The sequence below is a fragment of the Myxine glutinosa genome, chromosome 13 (assembly GCF_964187855.1).
Source record: "Myxine glutinosa chromosome 13, kmMyxGlut1.1, whole genome shotgun sequence".
NCBI classification, from domain to species: Eukaryota; Metazoa; Chordata; class Myxini; order Myxiniformes; family Myxinidae; genus Myxine; species Myxine glutinosa.
This window is the reverse complement of record NC_136273.1, coordinates 96,227,254-96,252,975: the sequence shown is the minus strand read 5'-3', so window position 1 is coordinate 96,252,975 and position 25,722 is coordinate 96,227,254. Positions and strand designations below refer to the sequence as shown.

General features: G+C 45.4%; 1 protein-coding gene across 2 annotated transcripts in view; it reads left to right on the top strand.

Annotated features, from left to right (window-relative positions):
• Positions 1-7,172, top strand: part of EXT1 (exostosin glycosyltransferase 1) — a 254,996-nt gene extending 247,824 nt beyond the window's left edge. The window contains exons 11-12 of one of the 2 annotated variants that reach the window (XR_013621271.1): positions 4,853-5,336; positions 6,187-7,172. Coding sequence is in view for 1 of the 2 variants with exons in the window: in XM_078767777.1 (XP_078623903.1) it covers positions 4,853-5,038 (186 nt within the window). In the remaining variant the exon portion in view is untranslated. Of the gene's footprint in view, positions 1-4,852 lie in introns of both variants that reach the window. The other variant, XM_078767777.1, reaches the window with a different exon arrangement.
• The last annotated feature ends 18,550 nt before the right edge of the window (positions 7,173-25,722 follow it).

Here is a 25,722-nt window from a genome sequence, read left to right as displayed (position 1 = left end):
AACCAAGAGTCTGCCGTCTATCTATATATATAAAGTAGAGTTGGCCTCTGTGTCTGTATCCTGATCTATGTATGATCTCTAAGATCTCGAGAACCCGTGGACGGATTTGCGAGCGGAAAGTACTGTTCGACTCGGGATGGTCCCAGGAATGTCACGGAGACATAAACATTAAAAAAATTTCGGGTTTTAAAATTAGCGTATTATTAGCACTAGCAGAAGAGAGAGGGATTCGAAGGGAGGGAGCGCAGCGCTTCTAGCGCTTCTGACTACAGCACACCTTAAAATTAAAAAAACTTCGGGTTTTAAAATTAGTGTGTTACGCGTAATTAGCGCTAGCAGAAGAGGGAGGGAATCTAAGGGAGGGAGCGCAGTGCTCCCTCCAGCGCTTCTGTTAGCGTAATTAGCGTATTTCGGAACGTTAATTTTTCAACTTCATTATTCGGAATCAGTACGTCCCAGAGAACCTTCGTAACGTTAATTTTTCAACTTCATCCGATTGACATGGGACCAACGGCATGTGACAAAGTGTGAAACATACAGGCTACATTTATTTGACGACAATGAGTTCCGACTTCCGACCTCGGTGGGATGACAGGCTGAGTCAACCCCCCTGGTGTGAAGGGGGAGGAGGAGGGGAGGGGGAAGAGAAGGGGAGGGGAACGAGGGGGAAGGGGATGGGAGGGGGGGAGGGGGAGGGGGAAGGGGGAGGGGGAGGGGGAAGGGGGAGGGGAGGGGGGGGGAGGGGAAAGGGGGGGGGAGGGGGAGGGGAGGGGCCCTTCTTCCCCTGGGCACCCCCGCACCCTTCCCTCCCCCCTTCCCCTCCCCCCTCCCCCCCTTCCCCCTCCCCCCCCATTCCCCTCCCCTCCTCTTCCCCCTCCCCTCCTCCTCCCCCGCTTCCCCCTCCCCCCTCCCCCCCGTTCCCCTCCCCTCCTATTCCCCCTCCCCTCCTCCTCCCACTCCCGTGCAAAGCCGGGTACCTCTGCTAGTATATATATATATATATACAGACTTGGCATTTAATATGGAATATTTTTTTTTTCTTGACTTGGGTTTACTTTCTTAACTCAGTATATCAATCTGGTGAGTTTCTTTTACACTTTGGTGATTTATTTGTTAAAAGAACCATGTCACTGATTGTCTGTCGCAGCAAGAAGTCAACAACAGGATTATATCACAGGTGGCGTGGCAAAATGTACGGACAGGTGCATTTGATGATTGGCTTCACAGTCGGGTATACAAGGGTTGTTGTGTTCTGTATTAGTGGAAAACAACTGCTGCACGTCTCCAAAAGTTATTGCCGCTTCCTCTGGAGATGGTCCGTCAACTCGACAATGCTGTTTGTCATGGAATGGTGGCTTTACAAAATTACGGCATGAAACAGCGTGCTATTGCTCGGCAGTATGGCATCACTCAAGGTCAGGTGTCAAAGATCCTGAAACGAAATGCTCAGAGGGGTGTCCCTACTCCAATACCGAGGCCAGGACGTCCCCGCAGAACCACAAGGAGGGATGATCGCCAACTGCACCGGTTAGTCCGCAATGGCCGTACCAAGTCAGCTAATCGGCTTAGGGCTGAGTGGCAGCAACTGACAAATGTGCCTGTATCCAGAAGGCTAGACAACCAACGACTGGTTCAAGCAGACTATCGTGCCAGGCATCCCCTGAGAAAGCCACGCCTGACCAGACAACACCGCCAGCACCGATTGCAGTAAGCCAGAGACCACCGTCAATGGCAGCCAGGACACTGGAATCACGTAATCCTCAGTGACGAGTCTAGATTTCTGGTCTATCGTCAAGATGGCCGCGTCCGAGTGTGCAGACAAGTGCATGAAGCCTACAACAAAGATTGTATAGTGCCAAGAGTCCAAGCTGGAGGTGGTGGGGTGACCGTTTGGGCTGCTTTTCTTGCAGGGGGCAAAACTGACCTTGTTGTTCTGAATGGAAACCTGAAACAGTTCAAGTACAGGGCCATTCTGGAAGAAACATTGCTTCCATTTGCTCGTGCAGCCTTTTGAGGAAACTTTGTCTTCCAAGATGACAATGCACGGCCTCATCCTGCTCGCATGATCCAACACTTTCTTGCTGACCATGGTGTAGAGCATATGGAGTGGCCTGCCATGTCCCCGGATATGAATCCGATAGAGAACTTGTGGGCAGAATTAACGCGTCAAATCGACCACTTGGACCAGCAGCCGACCTCTGTGCGTGAATTGCAGCAGGCTATTGTCACTGCATGGCAAGTGATTCCTGTCCAAACCTTGGCAAATCTCGTGAACAGCATGCCTCAACGTGTTCGTGCTCTCCTGAATGCTCGTGGGGGTTACACGAAGTAGTGAACTGTAATTTTACTGTCCGTAATCCCAGTCTTAATTTAATTTTTGTTTTTGTTAAAACATTTTTTGGCTAATGTGCAAAATAAAGAGATACTTCTGGAAAACGTACAGAAGTTTAACACAGTACTGTCCATGAATTGAGTTCGATGTCAGTTTACATCACTTTCAAGGATCAATGTATTTGTTTCGAAATGTTTTTTGTTTCTTTTAACGGTCACATTAACAAATTCTAGAATAATTTAAACATAATTCCAATGAACTTTTGGTTCTAAGACATCTTGAAAAGTAAGTTCACCCCCACAAAAAAAATGTTCCATATTAAATGCCAAGTCTGTATATATATATATATATCGACCACTTGCTCGGCAGTATGGTATATATACACTGTATATTATATACATAAGAAAGTTTTTGTTTGTTTGTTTGTCTGCATGCGCTAATCTCCTGAACGGTGAAAGATAGGAGTAAACCTCTAAAACAAAAAATGTCGGGACGGCCCCCGGGAAGGTTACAGGCTAGGTGGCGAGGCCGGTCGAGGCCCACCTTGACCGGGCTGGGCACATTTCGCAATTAAAAGCTGAGCTGAATTATAGTTGTCAATCTTCTACGGCCGCGAATAAAACCTGAATTATAGTAGTAAATTCATTCAAAAAGAACCCGGCAACGCCGGGTACTTTCGGCTAGTATTGCTATATACAGTACTCAAGGAATTTCGATTTGAGATCAAAAGATGAATACGATGCAAGAGTACAGAAGGTCATATTTTATTTCTTGGTATTTATATTTATATATGTTTTACCATTGTACAACAATAACACTTTTTTATGTTCATTTCCCTCCATTTTATGTAAGCATAGGTATTAGAAAAAATGACAGACAGGTATTTCTTGTTGCTCAAATATTTACTTCTGCCACCAAAGGTGGATGGAGGTTATGTTTTCACCCCTGTCTGTCTGTCTGTTTGTTTGTCACTTTGTTTGTGAACAAGATATCTCAAAAAGTTGTGGATGGATTCACACAAAATTTGGCAGGGAAGTAGTGTATGTGACAACGACGAAATGATTAGATTTTGGGGAAGATCCAGATTCGGATCAGGCTACGAGAATGTTTTAAGTGATTCTTCACCTTTGGGAGATAGGGCCAAAAACGATACATAGCAGGGTATTTCAAAAAGTTGTGGACGGATTTGGAAGAAACGTGGTGGACCGGTTGGGTATCTGACAAGGACGATTGGATTCGATGTTGGTGAAGATCTGAATATGGATTCGGATATGAGAATTATTTGATTTTTAAAGTGATTCTTCACCATTGAGTGATCCGGCTAAAACCAACATATAGCAGGATATCTCAAAAAGTTATGGACAGATTTGGACGAAACTTGGTGGACAGGTTGTGTGTGTGACAAGGAAGAATCGATTCAATTTTGGTGAAGATCTGGATCCGGATCCGGCTAGTATAATTTTAAAAGTGATTCTTCACCATTGGGAGATTGGGCCAAAAACTATATACAGCAGGAAATCTCAAAAAGTTGTGCACGGATGATTTTGATTAAATGTGATTCTGTATTGTGATTTTCTTGTCTACTCTGGGATACAAAACGTAAACTGTTCACCTGCCAGAGGTATGCTCTCTTCTGAGTGCCATTCTAGTTATTGTTGCATTGACCATTCACACATAAAAGAGAAGGTGAAACATCGCCTGAGACCAGGTCTGCTCTTGCTTATTTGCTCAAATTTGTGGAGTAGATCTAGTTTTACTCTCTTGTTGGAAGAGCCTTCCTTTCTTCAAAAATGCATAATCCCAACCTCCCCAATCTTTTACTATGCATGTATATACACAGTCGGACACTGCTATTCACAGGTTGTGCATATTCATGGTTGATAAATTGCGACCTGCTCCTCCATTGGCGGCTCGCAGCCATATGACCCATGTATTCGTGTTTTTTTTTTGTGGGCGCAAAAACAAAATTTCACGAGCTGGGAGCATGACACAGTTATAAAACCCAACTTTCACCAGCCACACACAAAGCAGCTGGACATACGCAAGAAAACATCTTCTACGACCCACAATCGTGACCTGCTTCTACATTTGAGGTGCTGTTACTGAAAGAAAACACTCTACAGTATATATTAGTGCATTCGCTATCTCCCTTTCCCCCATTGAATCGATGACACGGTCTGCATTCGTGGGATTTTCATCGACATTCGTGGATTTTGCCTCGACATTCGCGGATTTTGGCCATTCGGGAACCAATCCCTCCTTTTTCCTTTGAAACAATGCCCCGCCTTTCGCGGTTTCGCAATTTGTGGCACTTTCCAGGAACGTATCCCCCACGAATAGCAGGGTCCAGTGGTATATCAAAACCTTTAGCACTACCTGGTTGCCAGAGCCTGTAGTAAGCAGGACTATCCTGTCCGATAGTTTTAAAATCGCAGATGACACACTTTGATTGCAGTTATCTTATATTATGCTGTCGCATTTATATAATGCTGTGTGTACACATTATTTGCTGTGTCTTAGGGTCCAAAGGCATCGCGATGGGCTGACCCCGACCACTTTGCTCAGCGGCAGAGCTGCATCAACTCGTTTTCGGCGTGGTTCGCTGGCATGCCCCTGCACCATTCCCAGATGCGCTTAGACCCAGTACTTTTCAAAGACCAAGTCTCGATCCTGCGCAAAAAATACCACGATATTGAGCGGCCTTGATTGCTCCGAATCATTGAGCAATGCGGTCTCAGGGCGACCGCCTCGCATGGCCATAATCTCATGCCAGATGCTTCTCCTGAGACCGTTCTCGTGCATCTCGTGGAGAAGTATCTTTCAATCCGACGTTTCGTCGTCGGTCTTCTGAGCTATTTCCCTCCATAGGGTGGTTGCCGGATGCAGCACGAGCAAGGTGTCTGCCCATCGGCCATGCCTCAGCCTCTCAATTTGAGTCGCACCACAGCAAGGCCTGAACTTGTGAGATCGACAGTGGATGCTAAAATGATCGCATCAAGAAAAGGTGACGGGAACAGTCTGAGCATTGTTTGCATAACAACATCTTTGCTTTATTGTTCCTGTTTGCATTTATTTTATTTCCCCACTTGTCAGAGAGCCTTAAATGTGGGTTCGCAAAGCTTTTATCATCAAAGGCAGCTTTTGCTTATTTCTTCCTCCTCTACATTTGAATTTTGTTTATGTTTACTGTGGTCCATCAAGGCAATCGTTGGATTTCCAAGAGCTTGAAGAATTTGTTGCACAAAATTTCGTTGTATTTAACAACACACTTTTTTTTTATCCGCACCATCAGATTGGCTGAGCATATGCATAATCTTACATGCTTCTCGAAGCAAAACAATCTATACAGGCAAAGACTTCGCAGCACAAAAAAGGAACGAATGGAACCTTTCAAATGTGCGCTTATCAAGGAATGACAGTGGATTTTGAATGTTAAATGCATCTCACGAGTTCTTTGAACAAAGGGAATTGTATTGGCGTGTCGCAACACCCGCAGCAAAATGCAGGATTAGGACTGGGTAGTTGCGTTTTAAATGGAACAATCGAGATTGGTTGGAGCCGTTGCGAGTCGCACTTGAATTTGATTTACATTTTCTTGTTAATGTCGGAATCGATTTGCTTACTGCGCAAGTGAGTCGGACCACTCGGTTTACCAGTTTTGCTCGAGCTGTGATAAAATTCACTCCGAAAGTCAATAATGTAGGAGCGAGGTGATATGAAAGGTTTTTTGAATAATCTTTTTTGATTTATTGACGAGCTTTTCATATATTTGTTCTTTTTCGTCTTCTTTTTTTTTTAAATTTTGTTTTTATTGAAATTTGTTTAACACTTTCGCTCCGGTTCTTTTACTGCAGCATTGCTGACAAGCAAGCTTGGTCAAATTGTTGCTGCACGCCATGTGGGCTACATTATAGGCTACATGCAATGCAATTCATCAGGGAAGAAATACACCTGCACCAAATCTGCCCGTTACCTGGTTTTTGACTCGCCGTGTGGAATTGAACGAAGCGCAGATATGCTATTTTTGCACAAGAAACGGTACGATGAGGTCGTCCACCCCGAAAGCAATCGTCACCTGTGTAATGTTGCATCGTTCAATGTTTTGCAGAAGGCGGTGTTTTTATTTTGTTTTTGGTTTAAACCACAAGCTATTTGGCCAAAACTGTCGCTCGGACAATGTATATGCAAGAACGCTGCATCACTTTATCATTCGATTGGCCCCTCATTTGCCAGAACCATAAAACACCCGACTTACACAAAATGCGGGAAACTTGTGTTTCCATGTTGCCAGCGCTTTCTCACTTTTCCTTCCTGATTCCACAGCGGATCCGTTCGCATCGCTAAAGAGCTCATTGTGCCAGCAATTCGTCCTCTCGACGGTTTCTGGTTCTGTTTTGATGCAGGGTTGTTGTTTTTTTGTTGCCGTTTTTCGTTCACCTTGCCAATGCACAAATGCAGGTGCACTCGTCCAATTGGCCTCGCAAGCGAAGGATTGCACAGAGATCGAGGTGCTGCGTTTCGCACACGTTCCTTACGATTGCGACACGCGAGCCATCTTGTGAATTATTCGCCCCTTTTATACTGAGCAGCAGATCCTACGATTTGTATATTTTGTTTTTTTCAGGCTATTTTTTATCTCGGCTGGTAATTCCACCCTCCCCCCCATCCCCGACCCCATAGTGCTCCAACCTACCGGTTTTCTGAAACTTTGCATTGAATTGCAAACACAAAGTATCAAAAGTATGTGAACGTGGGCTGGAGATTTTTTTGTACAAAATTATTAAAAAAAGAGTCGTTGCTTATTTTGTAAAGAATGCAATAAACACTATTTCGTATTTGCTGTCTTCGTTTTACAGCTTCTGTTTCACCTGTCTTTGCTTTTCCACTTGGAAAAAGTGTTTTGTTTTGTATAAAGGGAAAAAAAGAATTTTGAAACAAAATTTGTTTGTATGGAAGAAAGTTTAAGTGGGAGGAAATTATATATATTTTTGTCTTTTTTCTGAAATGTCCCACAATTCATGCTTTGTTCTTTCTTCACTTTATTTTACTCGTCCCCTCAAGTCCTCACTCCCCGCACTCACCTCCCCAATTCTACACTCACCTGTGACGTGCGCACACTGCGCACTAGTCTACTTGTTCTGTATCCTTTGCCCCTGTCTGCCAGTGCAAACATTATCATTTCTCCTTTGTTTGTTGTTCTCCTCTGCCGATGGTATTTTGTCCATTGATTTCTTCATCCTCCATCATCAGCTCTTTCACGAGTCTCGAAGTTTGTACAAAAACCAAGCATCACAAAATGTTGGACAAGACAAATTCCCAACAGAAGATCAAAAATCTGATGGGTAGATGTAATAACTACTCATCAGCTGAGACATCAAACGATGGTAAATTATCACCTGAAAACTCGCTGATTAATTGCATCAGGTGTGCACAGAAACTGTTTCACAGGTGGGTGCAACTTCTTCTTCTTCTCTTGTATGCAGAAAAAGACTGCAGGGCATCATTGGCTGAGGACACGGGTGTGCTATATGTTAGGGCAGGAATTTCTAATTTGCTCAGGGTGCTGGCGAAAACTCACCGACTCTTAGCGAAGGACACCGTGGGGTCTTTAACATCCACCAATGAATGCTGGCAGAGTTTAACGTCCATCCGAGGGACGTCGCACACATTTTATGGCTGGGTCGACATTCAAACCTGGGATCAAATGCTTGGAGGTGAGTGTGCGTAGCTCTCGGTCATTCTGTCAGCACCAACATGAGACTGGAGTGGGTTAAAATGTCTCATTTGCCATCTTGGCTCAGTTTCACGTCCATATGAGGGTGGAGGATGAATGAACAAAGATTAAAATGAAGTCTTGATACATGCAGGTAGTCAAACAGGTGTTGAACCTATCGTTGGTAAAACAAGAATGTCCATCCTCTTCGACGATACATCCCCCAACTGCACCTTAAATATGGGACGTGTAGATTTTATCAATACGTAGGTGTTGTGGAAGGTAAATAAATAAATAATTCAAGGTGGTATGCAGGTAGTGGAAAGGTAAAGTGTATATAAATAAATAATGGTTCCTGATAACATATACTGCACAATCATGTACAATTCTCTCCCATAATGTATTTTTTTATTCCAAATATTCCAAATTGGCTCCAATCCCAGAATCAGTTAACGTCCCTCATGCCCAGATGTTATTGCATATTTGTACGTAATATGAAAGAAATGTTAACAGTTATTTTACAGTATAAGCTACGGACGGATGCACGTTGGACAGACAGACAGGACCAAAAATACAAGGCCCACACTGGTTGGGATCCAATGAAACTAAAGAATTGTTTTTTTGGACCAAAGAGTTTAAATGAAGAAAAAAAACGTGTTGGACAGAAGGTCATTACATCATATACACAGACACCTTATGGTATGTAATGGGTACAGGTATACAGAAATGTATCATCGACATTTTAAAGCAGGACAAGGAGATGAAAGTTTTTTGCATAATGAGATGAAAATGGTGCCAGAGTGATCAAGATGACTCTTGAGTGAGTGAAGTGAAACTTTTCCAATATGGCTTCCAATGAGGGTTCACAAACCGCTTGGGCAGGGAGACGAGTCTGGGAGATCGTGGCTCGGAATGCTTATGTCGCATAAAGAGGTGACAGCCAATGTTGGAATCGATATTGAACAGGTAAAGGGTGGATCCAGGTTGGAACTGTGGATGAAGTATGGCGACAAGTATCCACATTCCCCTCCATCGCATGACTTAATAGTTTCAGCCCGAACTGGAAAGATTATGGCTTCAGCCTTTTTGGGATTCCGAGCCAATAATTGTGATTGGTCATGAAGCAGGATTCCAATGTCTAATTTGACAACAATGTCTAGGGAAGTGGATGGGGTGCAGATCTGGGATTTCTCCCTCTCCCCCATCGAAATCCAGCAGTAAATTACACCAGCTTGAACTAGGAAAACGACACTCGGTAGAGAGAGCATACCTCCACCAAGTTTTGTCGGTAGAGAGAGCATACCTCCACCAAGTTTTGTCGGTAGAGAGAGAGCATACCTCCACCAAGTTTTGTCGGTAGAGAGAGCATACCTCCACCAAGTTTTGTCGGTAGAGAGAGCATACCTCCACCAAGTTTTGTCGGTAGAGAGAGCATACCTCCACCAAGTTTTGTCGGTAGAGAGAGCATACCTCCACCAAGTTTTGTCGGTAGAGAGAGCATACCTCCACCAAGTTTTGTCGGTAGAGAGAGCATACCTCCACCAAGTTTTGTCGGTAGAGAGAGCATACCTCCACCACGTTTTGTCGGTAGAGAAAGCATACCTCCACCAGGTTTTGTCAGTAGAGAGAGCATACCTCCACCAAGTTTTGTCGGTAGAGAGAGCATACCTCCACCAGGTTTTGTCGGTAGAGAGAGCATAACTCCACCAAGTTTTGTCGGTAGAGAGAGCATACCTCTACCAAGTTTTGTCGGTAGAGAGAGCATACCTCCACCAAGTTTTGTCGGTAGAGAGAGCATACCTTCACCAAGTTTTGTCGGTAGAGAGAGCATACCTCCACCAAGTTTTGTCGGAAGAGAGAGCATACCTCCACCAAGTTTTGTCGGTAGAGAGAGCATACCTCCACCAAGTTTTGTCGGTAGAGAGAGCATACCTCCACCAAGTTTTGTCGGTAGAGAGAGCATACCTCTACCAAGTTTTGTCATAAGTCGTCCACAACTTTTTGACATATCGTGCTATATATCGTTTTTGGTCCGATCGCTCAATGGTGAAGAATCACATAAAAATTAAATAATTCTCGTATCCGAATCCATATTCAGATCTTCACCAAAATCGAATCAATTCGTCCTGGTTGGGGCCCACACTGTACTCACCAGCACCCAGTATTAAAAGGGAACTGGTGGCTGTATTTGTCTGCTGTACTCATAATTGTACTCAAGTCGTCTGCCTGCGATTCCAAGCAGGGTCGGGATGGTGGCGGAGAAAATACAAATGGCGTCTTCTGGCATCGAGCCGGCAAGTTGGGAGTAATAATTCACATTTATTGCCACATCTGATGCAATTTTAATCTCCAATGGTGACGAGATGCTCCATTTGAAAGTGTTTGATATTTGGAGCTGTTTGATGCCTGGGGTCTGCAATAAAAAATAGTATTGGTGTCAAAACCAGTGACCAGTTACAAATTAATAGCGGGGTGCTGTAAAAATACCAACATCACTTTTCACATTCTCTTCTTATTTTGGACGCAGCCGATGCTGAGGGGTAGCATCATTGGCTCACAGTGCGTCGGTGCCGCCGATGCAGTGCCCACTGTAGGTTATGGCAGAAATTTGTAAATGGACATCTCTCTTCTCCTCTTCCTGTCCAGGCTGGAGTTCCTCAAGGCAGTGTTCTGGGCCCTGTGCTTTTTCTGTACTTCACTTAATGATCTCTCCGACTCTGGAAAAGCCTCTTTATCTTTTTGCTGATGACTCCCCCCCCCCCCCCCCCCCCTATCCCCTCGCCCTCTCTGCCACTCCAGATCTCATCCCTCAGATCGGCAGTCTGCAACCTCTTCAGTCTCTGCAGACCTGGATAAAATCACAAACTGGTCAAACAAGTGGAACATGTCTTTCAATCCTGATAAATCTCACACTCTTACGATGTCTCTCCGAAAAGACCGTCTAGACAACCCTCCCATCCACTTTCTGAATAATCCTCTCCAAGAAGGTCTGTCACTCAAGCTTTTGGGTCTCACTATCTGCCATGATCTTTCCTTGGAAAACCACATTTCAAATCTGGCCTCCAAAGCCAGTCGCCGACTGGGCATCCTCCGTCGTGCGAGGTCATTCCTTGCCACACCTGAGCTCCTCACCACATACATCCACAGCTCTATGGAATACTGCTCTCCCCTCTGGTCTGGTGCTCCTGCCTCACACCTGGCTCGGCTTCACGCTGTTGAAACCAAAGCTTTCAGAATCATTGGAATCTCCCGCGATGAAGCCAACTCCGATGGCCTTTCACTCACTCACCGCAGGCAGGTTGGTGGTCTTTCTGTCTTCTACCGACTCGTCTCCGGCCTTGCTCCCCCAGCTCTCTCTGTGCTCTGTCCCCCAAATATTCCTACAGGTCGCACAAGATCTGCCAGCAACCCTCTGATGGTTAAACTGCCGAAATCTCGGCTCTCTGCTCACCTTCACTCCTTCGCCCCTCTTTTCTCCTGCCTCTGGAACAAACTCCCTCACTCTCTTCAATCCCACTCCTCCCTCCAGGTCTTTAAAACAGCTGTACACCACCATCTATTATCTTCCCCCATCCAAAACCTTGATCTTTTTTACCCCCGTTAATTCACCCCAGATCCACCTGCATTCAAATTCCACTTTGTCTCCTGAAATTCCTTGTAGTGTCCATCTTGTTTATCCCGTGTAGCCGCCCCAGCTCTCTCCCTTCCACAGATCTCCCGATATCCCTGTTCCCTGCTGTTGTTGTGCTTTCCCCTCTCTCCCCTTCTTGTCTCCCACTCCCTTTATTATATGTTATGTGTGTTAGCTCTTATACGAGCCTCGAATAAATATACAAAAAAATATTGTGAGATTTGTTCAGGGTGCCGGCGATAGCTCACCTACTCTTTACGAAGGACACAGTGGGGTCTTTAACGTCCATCATTTATAACTAATACTGGCACACGAGACGCCCGGCTTAACGTCCATCTGGTAGGTGAGCATTACACACATTGAGGAATGCCGCTGCCTGTTAAACACCTGTATGGCAGTTTGTAGCTGGGTCGGGATTCGAACTTCGAGGCGAATGTGCGCAGTGGGTTAAAATGCGTCTCGTTTGTCATGTTGTCTCGTTATTTGCTCTGCCCATGCACGGCTTGTTCCATCCGACTGCTCGTGCATGGAATTGAAGCCCAAAAAGACCCTTCGTAGATGAGATATGCAAAAGTTTCTGCACCCGAGTCATGTGAATGACCACCTTGCTGTGTCGTGTAGCTCTTCCTAATCAGGCTTTGTGTGTCGCGGTGCAAATGGTTTTGTTGAATTTTGCTATGACACTGCGTTTTTGGAGGATGTAAAGTACAAACACAGGTGAAACGTAAATCGGAATTCATATTATTTTTATAATGAGACAGGAAAACGCTGCATTCAGATGTTCTGCAGAAATGCTATAGCCTTTAGAAGAAGAAGAAGAAGAAGAAGACGAAGTAGAGGAAGAACCACTCATTCCGCGTCTTCAAACACACCTGGCTGTCGAGACAGTTTTTCCTTGGCTAGAGGACGCAATCCTGGACGGGTCGTCACTCCCATGCAGAATACTCGAATACCAGATTTAATTCCATGATATGATATTCCAGATATGCACTTTCTTTAAAAAAATCATCTGAAGGAAAAGTTTTTTCCATAAAAAGTGCAATCCACAGAAAAATACCACAGCATCTTAGTAATGCTGAAACACAACTGCCTTCGATACGAAATGCTGAAAAGTGACTTTATACCACTGTGTCATGCATGAACACCTTGGAGTGCGTGTGCGCCATATCGTGCGAGCGGCACCTTTTAGTGCCCTGGCACCTTTTTCAAGATGCTTTTGTTCTGCTTCCCTGCATCGCACAGACTCATGGAGGCATTTTCTTTTTTAACAACAGCATTTGCTTTTCAGAAGTCATGGCCCTTTTAGGAGAAAAAAAGAAGGATTTTTTGGAATTTCAAAAGGTACCGTCATTGAGATTTACAATGGAAAAGGATAGACAGCATGAGGAGAGCACCAGGGGTGTTAGTGTGAGATCAAATAAAAGGGTAAACGAAAAAACATCCCAAAATGCAAAGCCCGTCCGCGTCCACTTTGTAGTCAAACTTGATGATGACAAAGATGCCTCCATTATGACGTTTTTAACTTGATAAAAACAAGATCTTAATTTTTTTTATTTATTAATAAGCGTTCTTCATATTCTCTTAATAAAGATTTGTTGAAAATTTACTTTTTGGTCAAAATTTTTACATCCAATCAAACTAAATTTTTAAAATCCCTGTAGGGGATGACTCGTACTTCTTGTTTCTGTCTTGCAGAACCTAACACTTGTCTGACAGTCACGCCATCTTTTTAAAGCCATTGGTGTTGTGTCCTTGATCTTGGGCATTGACAATGATTCGTTCTCCCTCCCAGTTGAGCTGACCTCTTCTTAGCCATTCCAGTGATCCTTCTTTGTCTATACCCAATCTGTCAAAATCACGTCACGTGGTGCCAAAGTAAGCGAGAGACACAACTAGAAAGAGCAATCAGAGATTGCAGACCCTCGCCAGCACATTTTCAGTGCTTTTTAAAGCTTTTGTGTTAAAACAAATATGGCGGCGGAACCATGTGACCGATGACATCATCATCATTTTTTTTTCTCCACCAATTTATCCTTAGATTATGCTCAATAAATTTCATCTTGATCGGATGATGTTTTGTACTTGTCGAATTATGACGTCATAATGGAGGCACCTATGACATCATCATTAACATATTTAATTCCCCATGGAGAGTTCTTTACAATGAGCCATGTCTCAATTTTTTATATGCAGCGCTTTCGGAGATATAGAGGTGAATTTTTTTTCGGTTTTTCTAAGATGGTGCCCATACCGTGTGACCAATTTCCTGTCAATTGGACCAACGGTTGCAGAGAAAATCATATTTATTCTGTGCGGACAAAAACAGACAGACAGACAGACAAATGAAAAATCACTCATAGAGCGACACTTGGCAAATGTGAACAAAGTAGAATGGCACTTAGGAGACCATCATTTTGACCTCAAAAATAGTTGGTGGTTGAATTCAGTTCGCTGATATGCAAATCCTATTCAAATTTTAAGTTAATCGGATGAAAATTGAGATTTTAGAAATTTGAAAAAGTTGTAGACCTTTTGGCCTATGTTAATCTCCAAAATAGTTGGTGGTTGAATTCAGTTCGCTGATATGCAAATCCTATTCAAATTTCAAGTCAATCGGATGAAAATTGAGGATTTTAGAAATTTGAAAAGGTTGTTGATCTTTTGGCCTATGTTGACCTTTTGGCTTATGTTGATCTTCAAAATAGTTGGTGGTTGAATTCAGTTCGCCGATATGAAAATCACATTCAAATTTCAAGTCAATCGGATGAAAATTGAGGATTTTAGAAATTTGAAAAAAGTGGTTGACCTTTGGCCTATGTTGACCTTTTGGCCTATGCTGATCTCAAAATAGTTGGTGATTGAATTCAGTTAGCTGATATCTTAATGTGATTCAAATTTCATGTCAATCGGATGAAAATTGAGGGTTTTAGTAATTAAAAAAGTGGTTGACCTTTGACCTATGTTGACGTTTTGGCCTATGCTGATCTAAAAAATAGTTGGTGGTTGAATTCAGTTCGCCGATATGAAAATCACATTCAAATTCCAAGCCAATCGGATGAAAATTGAGGATTTTAGAAGTTAAAAAAGTGGTTGACCTTTGGCCTATGTTGACCTTTTGGCCTAAGCTGATCTCAAAATAGTTAGTGGTTGAATTCAGTTCGCCGATATGTAAATCCTATTCAAATTTCAAGTCAATCGGATTAAAATTGAGGATTTTAGAAATTTGAAACAAAGCGGTTGAACTTTGGCCTATGTTGACCTTTTGACCTTTTGACCTCAAAAATATATAGGCTTTTGTCGGACCACAAACTCTGCCATTTGGTGAAGTTTCGTGAAGATCGGTTTCAAATTGTGACCTGTAGGCAAGTATAAGTGAGCGGACAGACAAAGAAACACACACACAAACACACACACACACACACACACACACACACACACACACACACAAACACACACACAAACACACACACACACACACACACACACAAACACACACACAAACACACACACAAACTGGAGTGATCAACATACTTGCAAAAATTTTTTTACCAAGTAACAAATGGACTCAAATGCAATAATCTCTCCCCTAGCGAGGGCAACAATGTGCCACACAGAAGGGAATGACAGGACCGTTATTGCATACATCTTAAGGGATGATCAACATTTTGTTTGCAGAATTTTGTTTTTTTTGGCGTTTCCCGCGTGGCATATGGTAGGAGAAAACTGTAAAAACAAGTAGTTTGTTGGGAAAAAATTTTTCACAAGTACAACTGGTTATCATAGGGGAAGTGGTTGGAATGCAATGGGTGGTTTTGACGAAGAACAAACCAAAACAAGTGATTTGTAACTCAGGTACAAACATATTGGGTCCTCGTGGTTATCATCACATGATCTTTTTGTTGTTTTCAGGAAACTTTCATCTTCACAAGTGTTTGCTGACCATAACACACCACTTAGCAAACATGTCGCACTGCTCCTCTTATTACATGATATCCCTGAAGTTAACTACAATGTGAGCAAATGAGGCTGTGGCCTCTCAGTGTCCCTTGTCCAAAATTTGAACGCTTCGCCCAGAAGGTGCTCTCATTCGTGACGTCATTTTCAGGATGTTCCAAGAGTGGGAATTGGGACGAAATGATCATAAATAAAGAATAAATAACATCTGGACACACTGATTTCTGATGACGGTTGTTAAATACTTGAACGATATTTCTCACACGGCTCTGTTACTTCTTGTACAATCCTGTTGTTTGTGGAACGATCGATCAATTCGAAATCCTCACTCGATCAACCTCGGCAGGTTTGAAATGATCGATATTTATGATGCACATGGAGGAATAATTAGCACGTCCACCTCGCAGCAGGAAACGGCGTTTTCAATCATGTATGTGTGTGTTTCTGTGTATATGTTATATGTGTTTGTGCATGTGTGTGCATGTGTGCGTGTGTGTGTGTGTGTGTGTGTGTGTGTGTGTGTGTGTGTGTGTGTATGTGTATGTAAGTGTGTACTATGTTTGTGTGTTTCTGTGTATATGTTATATGTGTGTTTCTGCATATGTGTGCATGTGTGCGTGTGTGTGTGTGTATGTGTGTGTGTGTGTGTATGTGTTTCTGTGTATATTGTAATGGTTTTGAGAAGTGTAACGAATTTGAGAAGTGTAATGGTTTTTGAGAAGTGTAACAATTTTGGAGGAAGTGTAACGAATGTGAAAAGTATGGTTTTGTTATGTGTAACACCCTCGTAATGTAAATAATGGTCGCAGCCGTCCTCCTAGTTAATTCCATGAAACTTACACACAGGCCACGATATATCTTTTTAAATAGTTTATTTCCTTATTCCATGTAGGCTAAATATGTGTTTCCCACTAGATTGACTCTGCATTGTATCAAACGAAATAAGCGTAGGCCCTTTCAATTTCCCCAATCATCTCCGCTCTCCAAAGTTCCTTTCAAAAGCGGTGCGAGTGGTGTTCAATCCCGCAAGCCGCCATTGCCCATGTGCTCATCTCGGAGAAGAGGGGGGTAGGAGCCGCCAACTCACAGGCGTAGCACGTCGTCATGATCAAAGGAGGAATCGGACAGCCCTAACAGCCAACCAGCACCGCGGTTAGCGACCCGGTAGGCGTGCCCTCGCAGCCGGCGGCTTGATTCCGCCCGGAGTAATAAAAGCGACTGGAAGGGACTGCTTCGGCAGATGACACGGGAGATGACATGAGAGAGGACATGAGAGCTGTGAGTTGTGAGCTGAGAGATGCTCCAAACCAAAAAGGAGAGATACTTGGGGAGGGAACAAGGTTTGAAGAGACGCGCTGAGAGGAGGGAGACGGCTCCACCAGAAGGAGAGGAACAGGTGTGACCGAGCCAGCGCGTGACGTCTACAGCATCGGCAGCGGATACGCGGCCGAGGGTTTTCCCGCCAAAAACGCGAAGAATTGAGAGCTGCTACCTCCGACCCTGCCTCCCTCTCCAGCAATCCACCTCAAGCCATACCTGCCTGCAATATCCCCCGTGTAAGTGTGAACGTCGTCTGTCCTAATCGTTGTCCTGGGGTTAAGTAAATTGAATAGTATAAGTTAACGATTCACTGTGTGACTGCTTCTTCCATCCATTGCTTGTAAATAATTTTGGTCACTCCTTCTTTTTGCTTGTGTGTGTATAATAAATCTGTTCTTCCTCCGTACTCTGTCTTCTTCTCTTTTCCTTCTCTTTCGGTCGCTTTAGAGGTTTCCCGATTGAATATCTGTGGTGCGATCTGGTCAACGTTGGGGGAGTCGGGCCAATTGGGGATCCTGTAACGGTCATGGTTGGACCATCCGCTCGGCCCATCATAACATCTAAGCTGCGATCTGTAACAATTGGTTGTCAGGAGTTGGGATTCGAACCTGGGACTAAATTTATTTAGCCCAAATTTTGGACACCAATTGTGTTATTACTGTAACAATTGGTGTCTGGGAGTGGGATTCGAGGCCCGAACCAAATTTTTAAAACGTGTAGAAAAAAAAAAAAATTTTTTTGGTCAAAATTACGAGCTGCCGAAATTTTGTTTTATAAAACCCGAATTTTGAGATCGCGCCATGGACAATCAAGGCGATCGGATGTCGGTGGGGGAGATAGACGGGTTAAGGGTAACCCAGGACTTAGGGGAAGAAAGGGAGGAGGAGAGCAATGAGGAGGCGGTTGAGGGGGTATCAGACGCACAAAATGGCGTCCTCGCGCACGAGGTTGCGGGCGCGCAAAATGGCGCCTCACACATGGCTACGGCGGCCACACCCGCTGCACAAGTGGGAGGGATGGCCCAAATGCAGGCCCTCATGGAGCAATTTATGGCGCAAATGCAGGCGTCCCTCAACCTGCAGAAGGACGATATGAGGGCTAATAGTGAGCAAATGAGGGCTGATAGTGAGCGATTGGGTGAGCGATTGGAGGGCCAAATGGGGGTAATGGGGAACCGGATGGATGCTCAGGGTGAGCGATTGGAGGGCCAAATGTGGGTAATGAGGGACGAAGCGAGGGGTACCGGTGAGGGGTTAGACAAGAAATTTGGGAAGTTAGACAACAATTTTGAGGAGTTAGACAAGAAATTTGGGAAGTTAGACAATAATTTTGAGGGGTTAGACAACGGGATAAAAGAGGTGAAAAATGGGTTAATGGGGTTAGAAAATAGGATGGAGGACAAATTGCGGGAAATAGGGGAACAATCTGCCAGGGAAATCAAACGAATGGGGAACCAGATAGAGGAGGTGCAAATCGGGTTAGAAAGTAAACTGGATGCTCAGAGGGATGAATTGGGACAGATGAGGGTGGCATCTACAAAAGAGATGGAGGAGATACGACGAGGTGTAAGTGAGGAGGTTTCGGGGCTACGCGAGGAGGTAAAGCGAGGTGAGAAGCGTATGGAGAAAGAGGTGAGGAATAATACGGCTAGGTTACAGGGGGGAATAGAAGATCTGACGGAGGAGGTGGAACAGCTGATGGAGGGACAGACGGAGTTAGTGGAGCAGGTTCAAAGGAACACTGCAGTAATCGGAGGGTTAAAGGCGACACAAAAAGAAATTAAAAACGAATTAATAGCGACACAGAGGCAATGTCAGATGGTACGTGAGGGACTGACAATGAGGGTGGACGAGGTGACAGAGATAATGGAGACAAAGGACCGGCAGGTGAGGATGCACATAGAGACGGTCACGGTAGCCTTGGAGGACGAACTTGAGGAGACGCACCGGGAAATAAAAGAGGTGAAGCAAAAATTAGAGGAAGTGGAAGAGGGGGTGAGTGAAATTAAGAAGAGACGGAGGGAAACTAAGAGGGAGATAAAGGAGGAAGTCATGGAATATGTACAAGGTCTGTGTTCAAATCATGATGAGGTGCTCACTCACCAAATAAAAAGTTTGCAGGTGGCAGAGGAGGTGCGACGACGAGGTACGGAGGTGAGTGGCAATGTACATGATGTGAGGGGAGCTTCAGTCAGCTTGGGGATTGGTTTGGATCCGGGTGTTCGTGAAAGGCCGTTGGTGAAGTGTGCGACAGGTCTGGTGTGCGAAGAAAGAGGTGTGCGAGAATGTCCGACCATGGGGTGTGTGAGGAAAAAGTGCGCGCCGACCAGTGAGTGTGCTGTCGAGAGTGAGTCGGTAGTAACGCGAGTGCAAGGGAGCACATGGAAGCGCGTAGTGAGGAGTGTTACGGAGGGTGTAAAGGGAGAATGCACGCCTGTGGTGAGTGTTACAGAGGATGTAACGGGAGAGGGTGTGCGAGAAAGATGTGTGACGGACAGGTGCATGGGGAAAGAGTGCGCTGTCAAAAGTAAGGAAGAGTGTACACCTGTGGTGAGTGTTACAGAGGGTGTAACGGGAGAGTGTGCGCGAGAAAGGTGTGTAACGGACGGGTGCATGAGGAAAGAGTGCGCTGTCAAGAGTAAGGGTGAGTGCGCTGTCAAGAGTGGAGGTGAGAGTAGTAAGAGTGACACGGAGCGTGAGTTGGTTGTGACAGGTGAGAAAGGAAGCACACCTGGAATGGTTGAGCGTGTGTGGGAATGCACACTTGAGTTGGTCGTGAGGCACGTGGTTGGGTGTGTGAGTGAAAGCACACCTGTGATTGTCACAGAGGAGGTGACCGAGGAGGGGGCGCGAAGAGGTGTGTTGGTGAGGTGTGCAAGTGACGAATGTGTGCCAAGGTGTTCGGTGGTCAGGTGTGTGACCAAGTCTGTGAGTGGAATGAGTGTACCGAGGTGTGTAAGGAAAGGTACGAGGAGCATGGGAACAGCTGGAGGTATGAGCAAGAAAGGGGTAGCGTATGCATGTAAGCATGCAGGTGAGGCATCGACGGTAACCGGGTTAGCGGTTAGAGCGACTTTTAACCGAATCGGGCCCTCGGTGCGTGCCGGGCTTCGCGTGCCGTGAGAACCAGCGGGGATCCGAGCCACAGCGGGTTCGAAAGGACCGCCGTACGCGATCCATGCTGGGCCTCGCTTGGAACGGCCGCGTCCGTGCTCCACCAGGCGGAGCGGGCAGCCCGATAGGAAGGGTCGTCATGGCGACCACTTTTTGTTGAGACGTGCCGGCAGGTCGAGATCGGGACATTGGATGGCGCCACGCCGAGGTGGTGCGTGGGATCTCGGCTCGGGTAAGCCCCCGTCCCTGTCCCGAATGCGGGACGTATCCAGCCGCTGGCACAAAACAACCCGTATTCATTGCTCGGCTGTACGAAGCCGAGCTTTAGAAGGGAATTGGCGCACCGAGAGGATCTAATAAGTAGACGGGTGATGAGGTTAGTGTTTTGGCCCCGAAATTAGAAAAAAGCAAAATTTGATGATGGTACGGTGATTAGCAGTAAATGGCAAATTTTTGATTTGTTGGATTTGGACGAGCGAAATGGATAGTAGGACCTCCCCGATGTGGTGGGATGGCAAATCCACCGTGGGGCAAATGCGCTATAGATTATGGGGTGTATGGCAGTGAAAACTAGCCCGGGTGGGTTAGGATATTGTGTGTAGGGACCTAGAAGATGACATTAGGTAACGTTAAGGTTTAGATAGTGACTGATACCTGTAGTGGGGACGCAGGTAGATTAGCGTGGATGATAATGACGTGGGAGCGCAATAGTTTAAAGGGGCGACTGGGAAGCGCAAGTTTCAGAGGGGAGTAGTTAGATGAGATGATGCCGTGTGTTTGAGGATTGAACAGGTGTGATTGAACAGGTGTGATTGCACAGGTGTGCAACTGAACAGGTGTATGGAGCAGTGTATGAGGGAGTAGTGGTGATTGCGTGTTGTGTTGACCAAATGGTCCAGGAAGAAAGGAGGGTGCAGGTGGCACCAGGTATGATTGCACAGGTGTGCAACGACAGGTGAATGGAGGACAGGTGTATGGAATAAATGGTAAGGAGTATTGGAATGGATGGTCGTGGAGTGAGTATGGTGGAAATTTTGGAGTGGAGTGGATGGTGCGAAGGTGTGAATGGGGGAAGAGTGGACCCCCATCACGGATACCCGGGGCGGGTAGTGTAAGTGTTAGGTAGAGGGTATAGGTAAATTGTGGTTGGATATTGGCATCTGTGGTGCGAGTGGAAGAATGATGTTTGGATGGGTGCATTAGTGTTGTGGAAATGGCTGGGCATGTAGCCTGTTAGTGTGTGTAGTTGGTTGGGCACTCCACCACTGTGAGGATGTCGGCCAGGTGAGGCCGCAGGTGGGCTCTGGGAGCCGGTAGTTGTTGTGGATGCGGCCCGAGGATCCGGAGGATGGACCCGGGTAGCCCAGTGCCAGAGGGCACCAAGGGGTGACAGAGCCAGGAGGGGTCTTCCCCAGTTAGTTAGGTTAGGGTGAGGAGCTAGGTAAGCTCGGGTGGCAACTACAGTGGTGGAGGTGTGCAGGTGGGTAGACCTGCTGGGAGAGCTACACGTCGCAGCCCAGAAATTGTGCGAGGGCACCGGGAGATGAATCGGGGGAGTGAGACCCCAAATTGAGAAGCACCACAGTTTGGTCAATGGGAATTGGGTTTTAGAACCCATAGAGTAAGTGGCCAATGGATTGGCAGGGAAAGACCCCGGGTAGTGTAGAGTGTGTTAAAGTCATTTAGAGAATAGTTAGGATTGGAGTCTCCTCGCACCATCTGCATCCACTCACCTGAGGTGACGTACCTCCACACCATGCCATGTTTTATTATTTTTATGTGCAAATGTTTTGGATTGTGAGACGCATCATGACGTGGGTGTGACATTGTGCGTAATTCCATCTCTCCCTCCTTATGAGGATTGATGATGAATTGGTGATGGCAAATTTTGAAGTAGAGGGATTGGAGACGAATTTGGTGTAGAAGGGAAAGATGAGGAAGACAAGACGTAGTGACGAATTTGTAAAGGTGTAAATTTTTGTACATATGGGGTAAGGGCAAGGGTAGTGTAGGTGACAGGGGGGTGACGTACGGTAGGGACGAGCTTTCTCATTTCGCTCTCCGTGCGCATTTCGCCTTGCATTGCCTTATTGACGTGTACCCTTGTGACCTTACCCCTCGCTCATTTCTCTTGTCCCCCTTTTGTCTCCCACTTGAGGACCTGTGCGCCATTGGGTGCCGAGGGGAGCGTGCGTGAGGTGGCCATTGTGCGCACGAGATTCCCAGAACCAGCATGCATTGCGTTGATGTACCACTTTATGGACCGCTGTTCTGCGGCCAAGTACCACTTGATGGACCCCAGGTTCTGGGGCAGGGCACCTCTGTTGGAGACCGGCCATAGTGGCCAGGGAATCTTGCTTGCGGACCTCGGTAAGGTGGCACCTATGCCAAACAGGTGGACCACCCTTAGTTGGCCCCTGAGGCCCTAAATAAAAACGAACACAAGTTGTGCTTTTTATTATTTCCAAGTAGGCCGCATGAAGCTAGAAGACGTCGGGAAGAACATCGGCCCAGCAGAGAAAGAGAAGACCACCACCAGTTGTTTTGTTGTGTTTATTATGAACAGTGGTGACTGTGCACCGAGAGGTGCTTTTGTGGTGCTTTGTGGTGCTTTTGGTGCTTTTGGGTGCTTTGGTGGTATTGGTACTGGTGCATCGATGCAATGCGTGCTGTCTCCTCCCTCCCAACAGGAATTTCTTTTTCTTGTTCCCTAAAAAGAAAAAGAAAAAAACACAGGTCCTGGGTTGCGTTGTAAATAAGAAATAACGTCACTGTAACTAATGCTCCCCACCATAAATGTATAGTTTGAGAATAATTCCGTAATTCGGTTATCCTGTGGGCGCAAATCTGTTAGACAGGGTGCAATGCAGCAGGGGGACATATTTATTTGTGTTTTAAGATTGTCACACTCAGGGTCAGGTTAATTGTCGAGGGAATTACACCTACGTGTCACACTAAGTTAAAGTTTTGTAGGCCCGAGTACAGACCTGAAGAAAGGAGGGTGCAGTGTAACGGTTTTGAGAAGTGTAACGAATTTGAGAAGTGTAACGGTTTTTGAGAAGTGTAACAATTTTGGAGGAAGTGTAACGAATGTGAAAAGTATGGTTTTGTTATGTGTAACACCCTCGTAATGTAAATAATGGTCGCAGCCGTCCTCCTAGTTAATTCCATGAAACTTACACACAGGCCACGATATATCTTTTTAAATAGTTTATTTCCTTATTCCATGTAGGCTAAATATGTGTTTCCCACTAGATTGACTCTGCATTGTATCAAACGAAATAAGCGTAGGCCCCTTTCAATTTCCCCAATCATCTCCGCTCTCCAAAGTTCCTTTCAAAAGCGGTGCGAGTGGTGTTCAATCCCGCAAGCCGCCATTGCCCATGTGCTCATCTCGGAGAAGAGGGGGGTAGGAGCCGCCAACTCACAGGCGTGGCACGTCGTCATGATCAAAGGAGGAATCGGACAGCCCTAACAGCCAACCAGCACCGCGGTTAGCGACCCGGTAGGCGTGCCCTCGCAGCCGGCGGCTTGATTCCGCCCGGAGTAATAAAAGCGACTGGAAGGGACTGCTTCGGCAGATGACACGGGAGATGCCATGAGAGAGGACATGAGAGCTGTGAGTTGTGAGCTGTGAGATGAGAGACGCTCCAAACCAAAAAGGAGAGATACTTGGGGAGGGAACAAGGTTTGAAGAGACGCGCTGAGAGGAGGGAGACGGCTCCACCAGAAGGAGAGGAACAGGTGTGACCGAGCCAGCGCGTGACGTCTACAGCATCGGCAGCGGATACGCGGCCGAGGGTTTTCCCGCCAAAAACGCGAAGAATTGAGAGCTGCTACCTCCGACCCTGCCTCCCTCTCCAGCAATCCACCTCAAGCCATACCTGCCTGCAATATCCCCCGTGTAAGTGTGAACATCGTCTGTCCTAATCGTTGTCCTGGGGTTAAGTAAATTGAATAGTATAAGTTAACGATTCACTGTGTGACTGCTTCTTCCATCCATTGCTTGTAAATAATTTTGGTCGCTCCTTCTTTTTGCTTGTGTGTGTATAATAAAACTGTTCTTCCTCCGTACTCTGTCTTCTTCTCTTTTCCTTCTCTTTCGGTCGCTTTAGAGGTTTCCCGATTGAATATCTGTGGTGCGATCTGGTCAACGTTGGGGGAATCGGGCCAATTGGGGATCCTGTAACGGTCGCGGTTGGACCATCCGCTCGGCCCATCATAACATCTAAACCGCAACTGTAACAATATGTTATATGTGTGTTTGTGCATGTGTGTGCATGTGTGCATGTGTGTGTGTGTGTGTGCGCGTGTGGGTTTATATGTATGTGCATGTGTGTGTATATATGTGTATATGTGTGTTTGTGTATGTATGTGTGAATCTGTATGTGTGTGTATGTGTGTATATGTGTGTGTGTGTGTGTGTGTGTCTGTGTATGCGTGTGCATATGTGTGTATATGTGTTTGTGCATGTGTGTGTATATGTGTGCGTGTATGTGCGTGTCTGTGTGTGTATATGTGTGTATATGTGTGTTTGTGCATGTGTGTGTGTGTGTATATGTGTGTTTGTGCATGTGTGTGTGTGTGTGTGTGTGTGTACGTGTTTGTGTGTGTGTGTGTGTGTTTGTGTGTGTTTGTATGTGTGTGTGTGTGTGTGTGTGTGTGTGTGTGTGTGTGTACGTGTTTGTGTGTGTGTGTGTTTGTGTGTGTGTGTGTGTGTGTGTGTGTGTGTGTGTGTGTACGTGTTTGTCCAGGCCATAACGTTTTTACAATTTGAGTTTTTGTAATGAAATTTTCAACAAACGTTTACGTGAATATGCAGAAGAAGGATTAATACATTTTATATCCTTTTTCTTTATCTCTTGTTGTTTTCGTCAAGTTTAGTTCGAGTTCAAGCGGATGCGGACAGTCTTTGCGCCATGAGATGCTTCCCGATTTCATGTTTGTTTTGTCACGTCCTTGACGTCAACTCTGAAGTCATGAGGTTTCCCATCTGCAGTAAATGAGAACCACTGGACTGACATACCACGTGTGTGCAGCTCGAGTCGTTTAACCCTCATAATTAAACGATCCTACACAAACGCTACTTCTCACTGTTTACGTATCGAGGCATATTTTCAAATTATAGGAGGGCAAGGTTGAAAAATGTCCTGAACTACCTTTGTAATCCTGGACCTTGTTTATATTTCTTCATTTTATGGTCTATTCATGCCGGTATGGAGTTTGTGAGGGTCATATCGGAGAAGCTCACTCCATACATGGTTACCTACACGGTATGCCTGGGAACTACAACAATACGAATGTTTTAATTAAAATGCACACAATGTCGACTGCAGGAGCTAGTGGATTGATTATTACTGTGCAATGAAATAATAATTATTTATTTCACTCTGCAATTATTTGTGACGCTTGACCATGACCCACTCACCTTTGACCTCAATGGCCAAATTAGGAGGTAAACCCATAAAGCGAAGGACATCAAGACAACTCCTCGATTTGTCTCGGCCATGTCTCACACGTCCTTCACAGGTATATCACAATCCTTTCCCTTACAGGGAACTTCAAGGCAGATGCCATTAGGCACATCATGCATGCACAATGGTGGCCAACCTATGGTTGTCTTCCCTGATCTATTCTTTTTAAATGCTGAGATGTACAT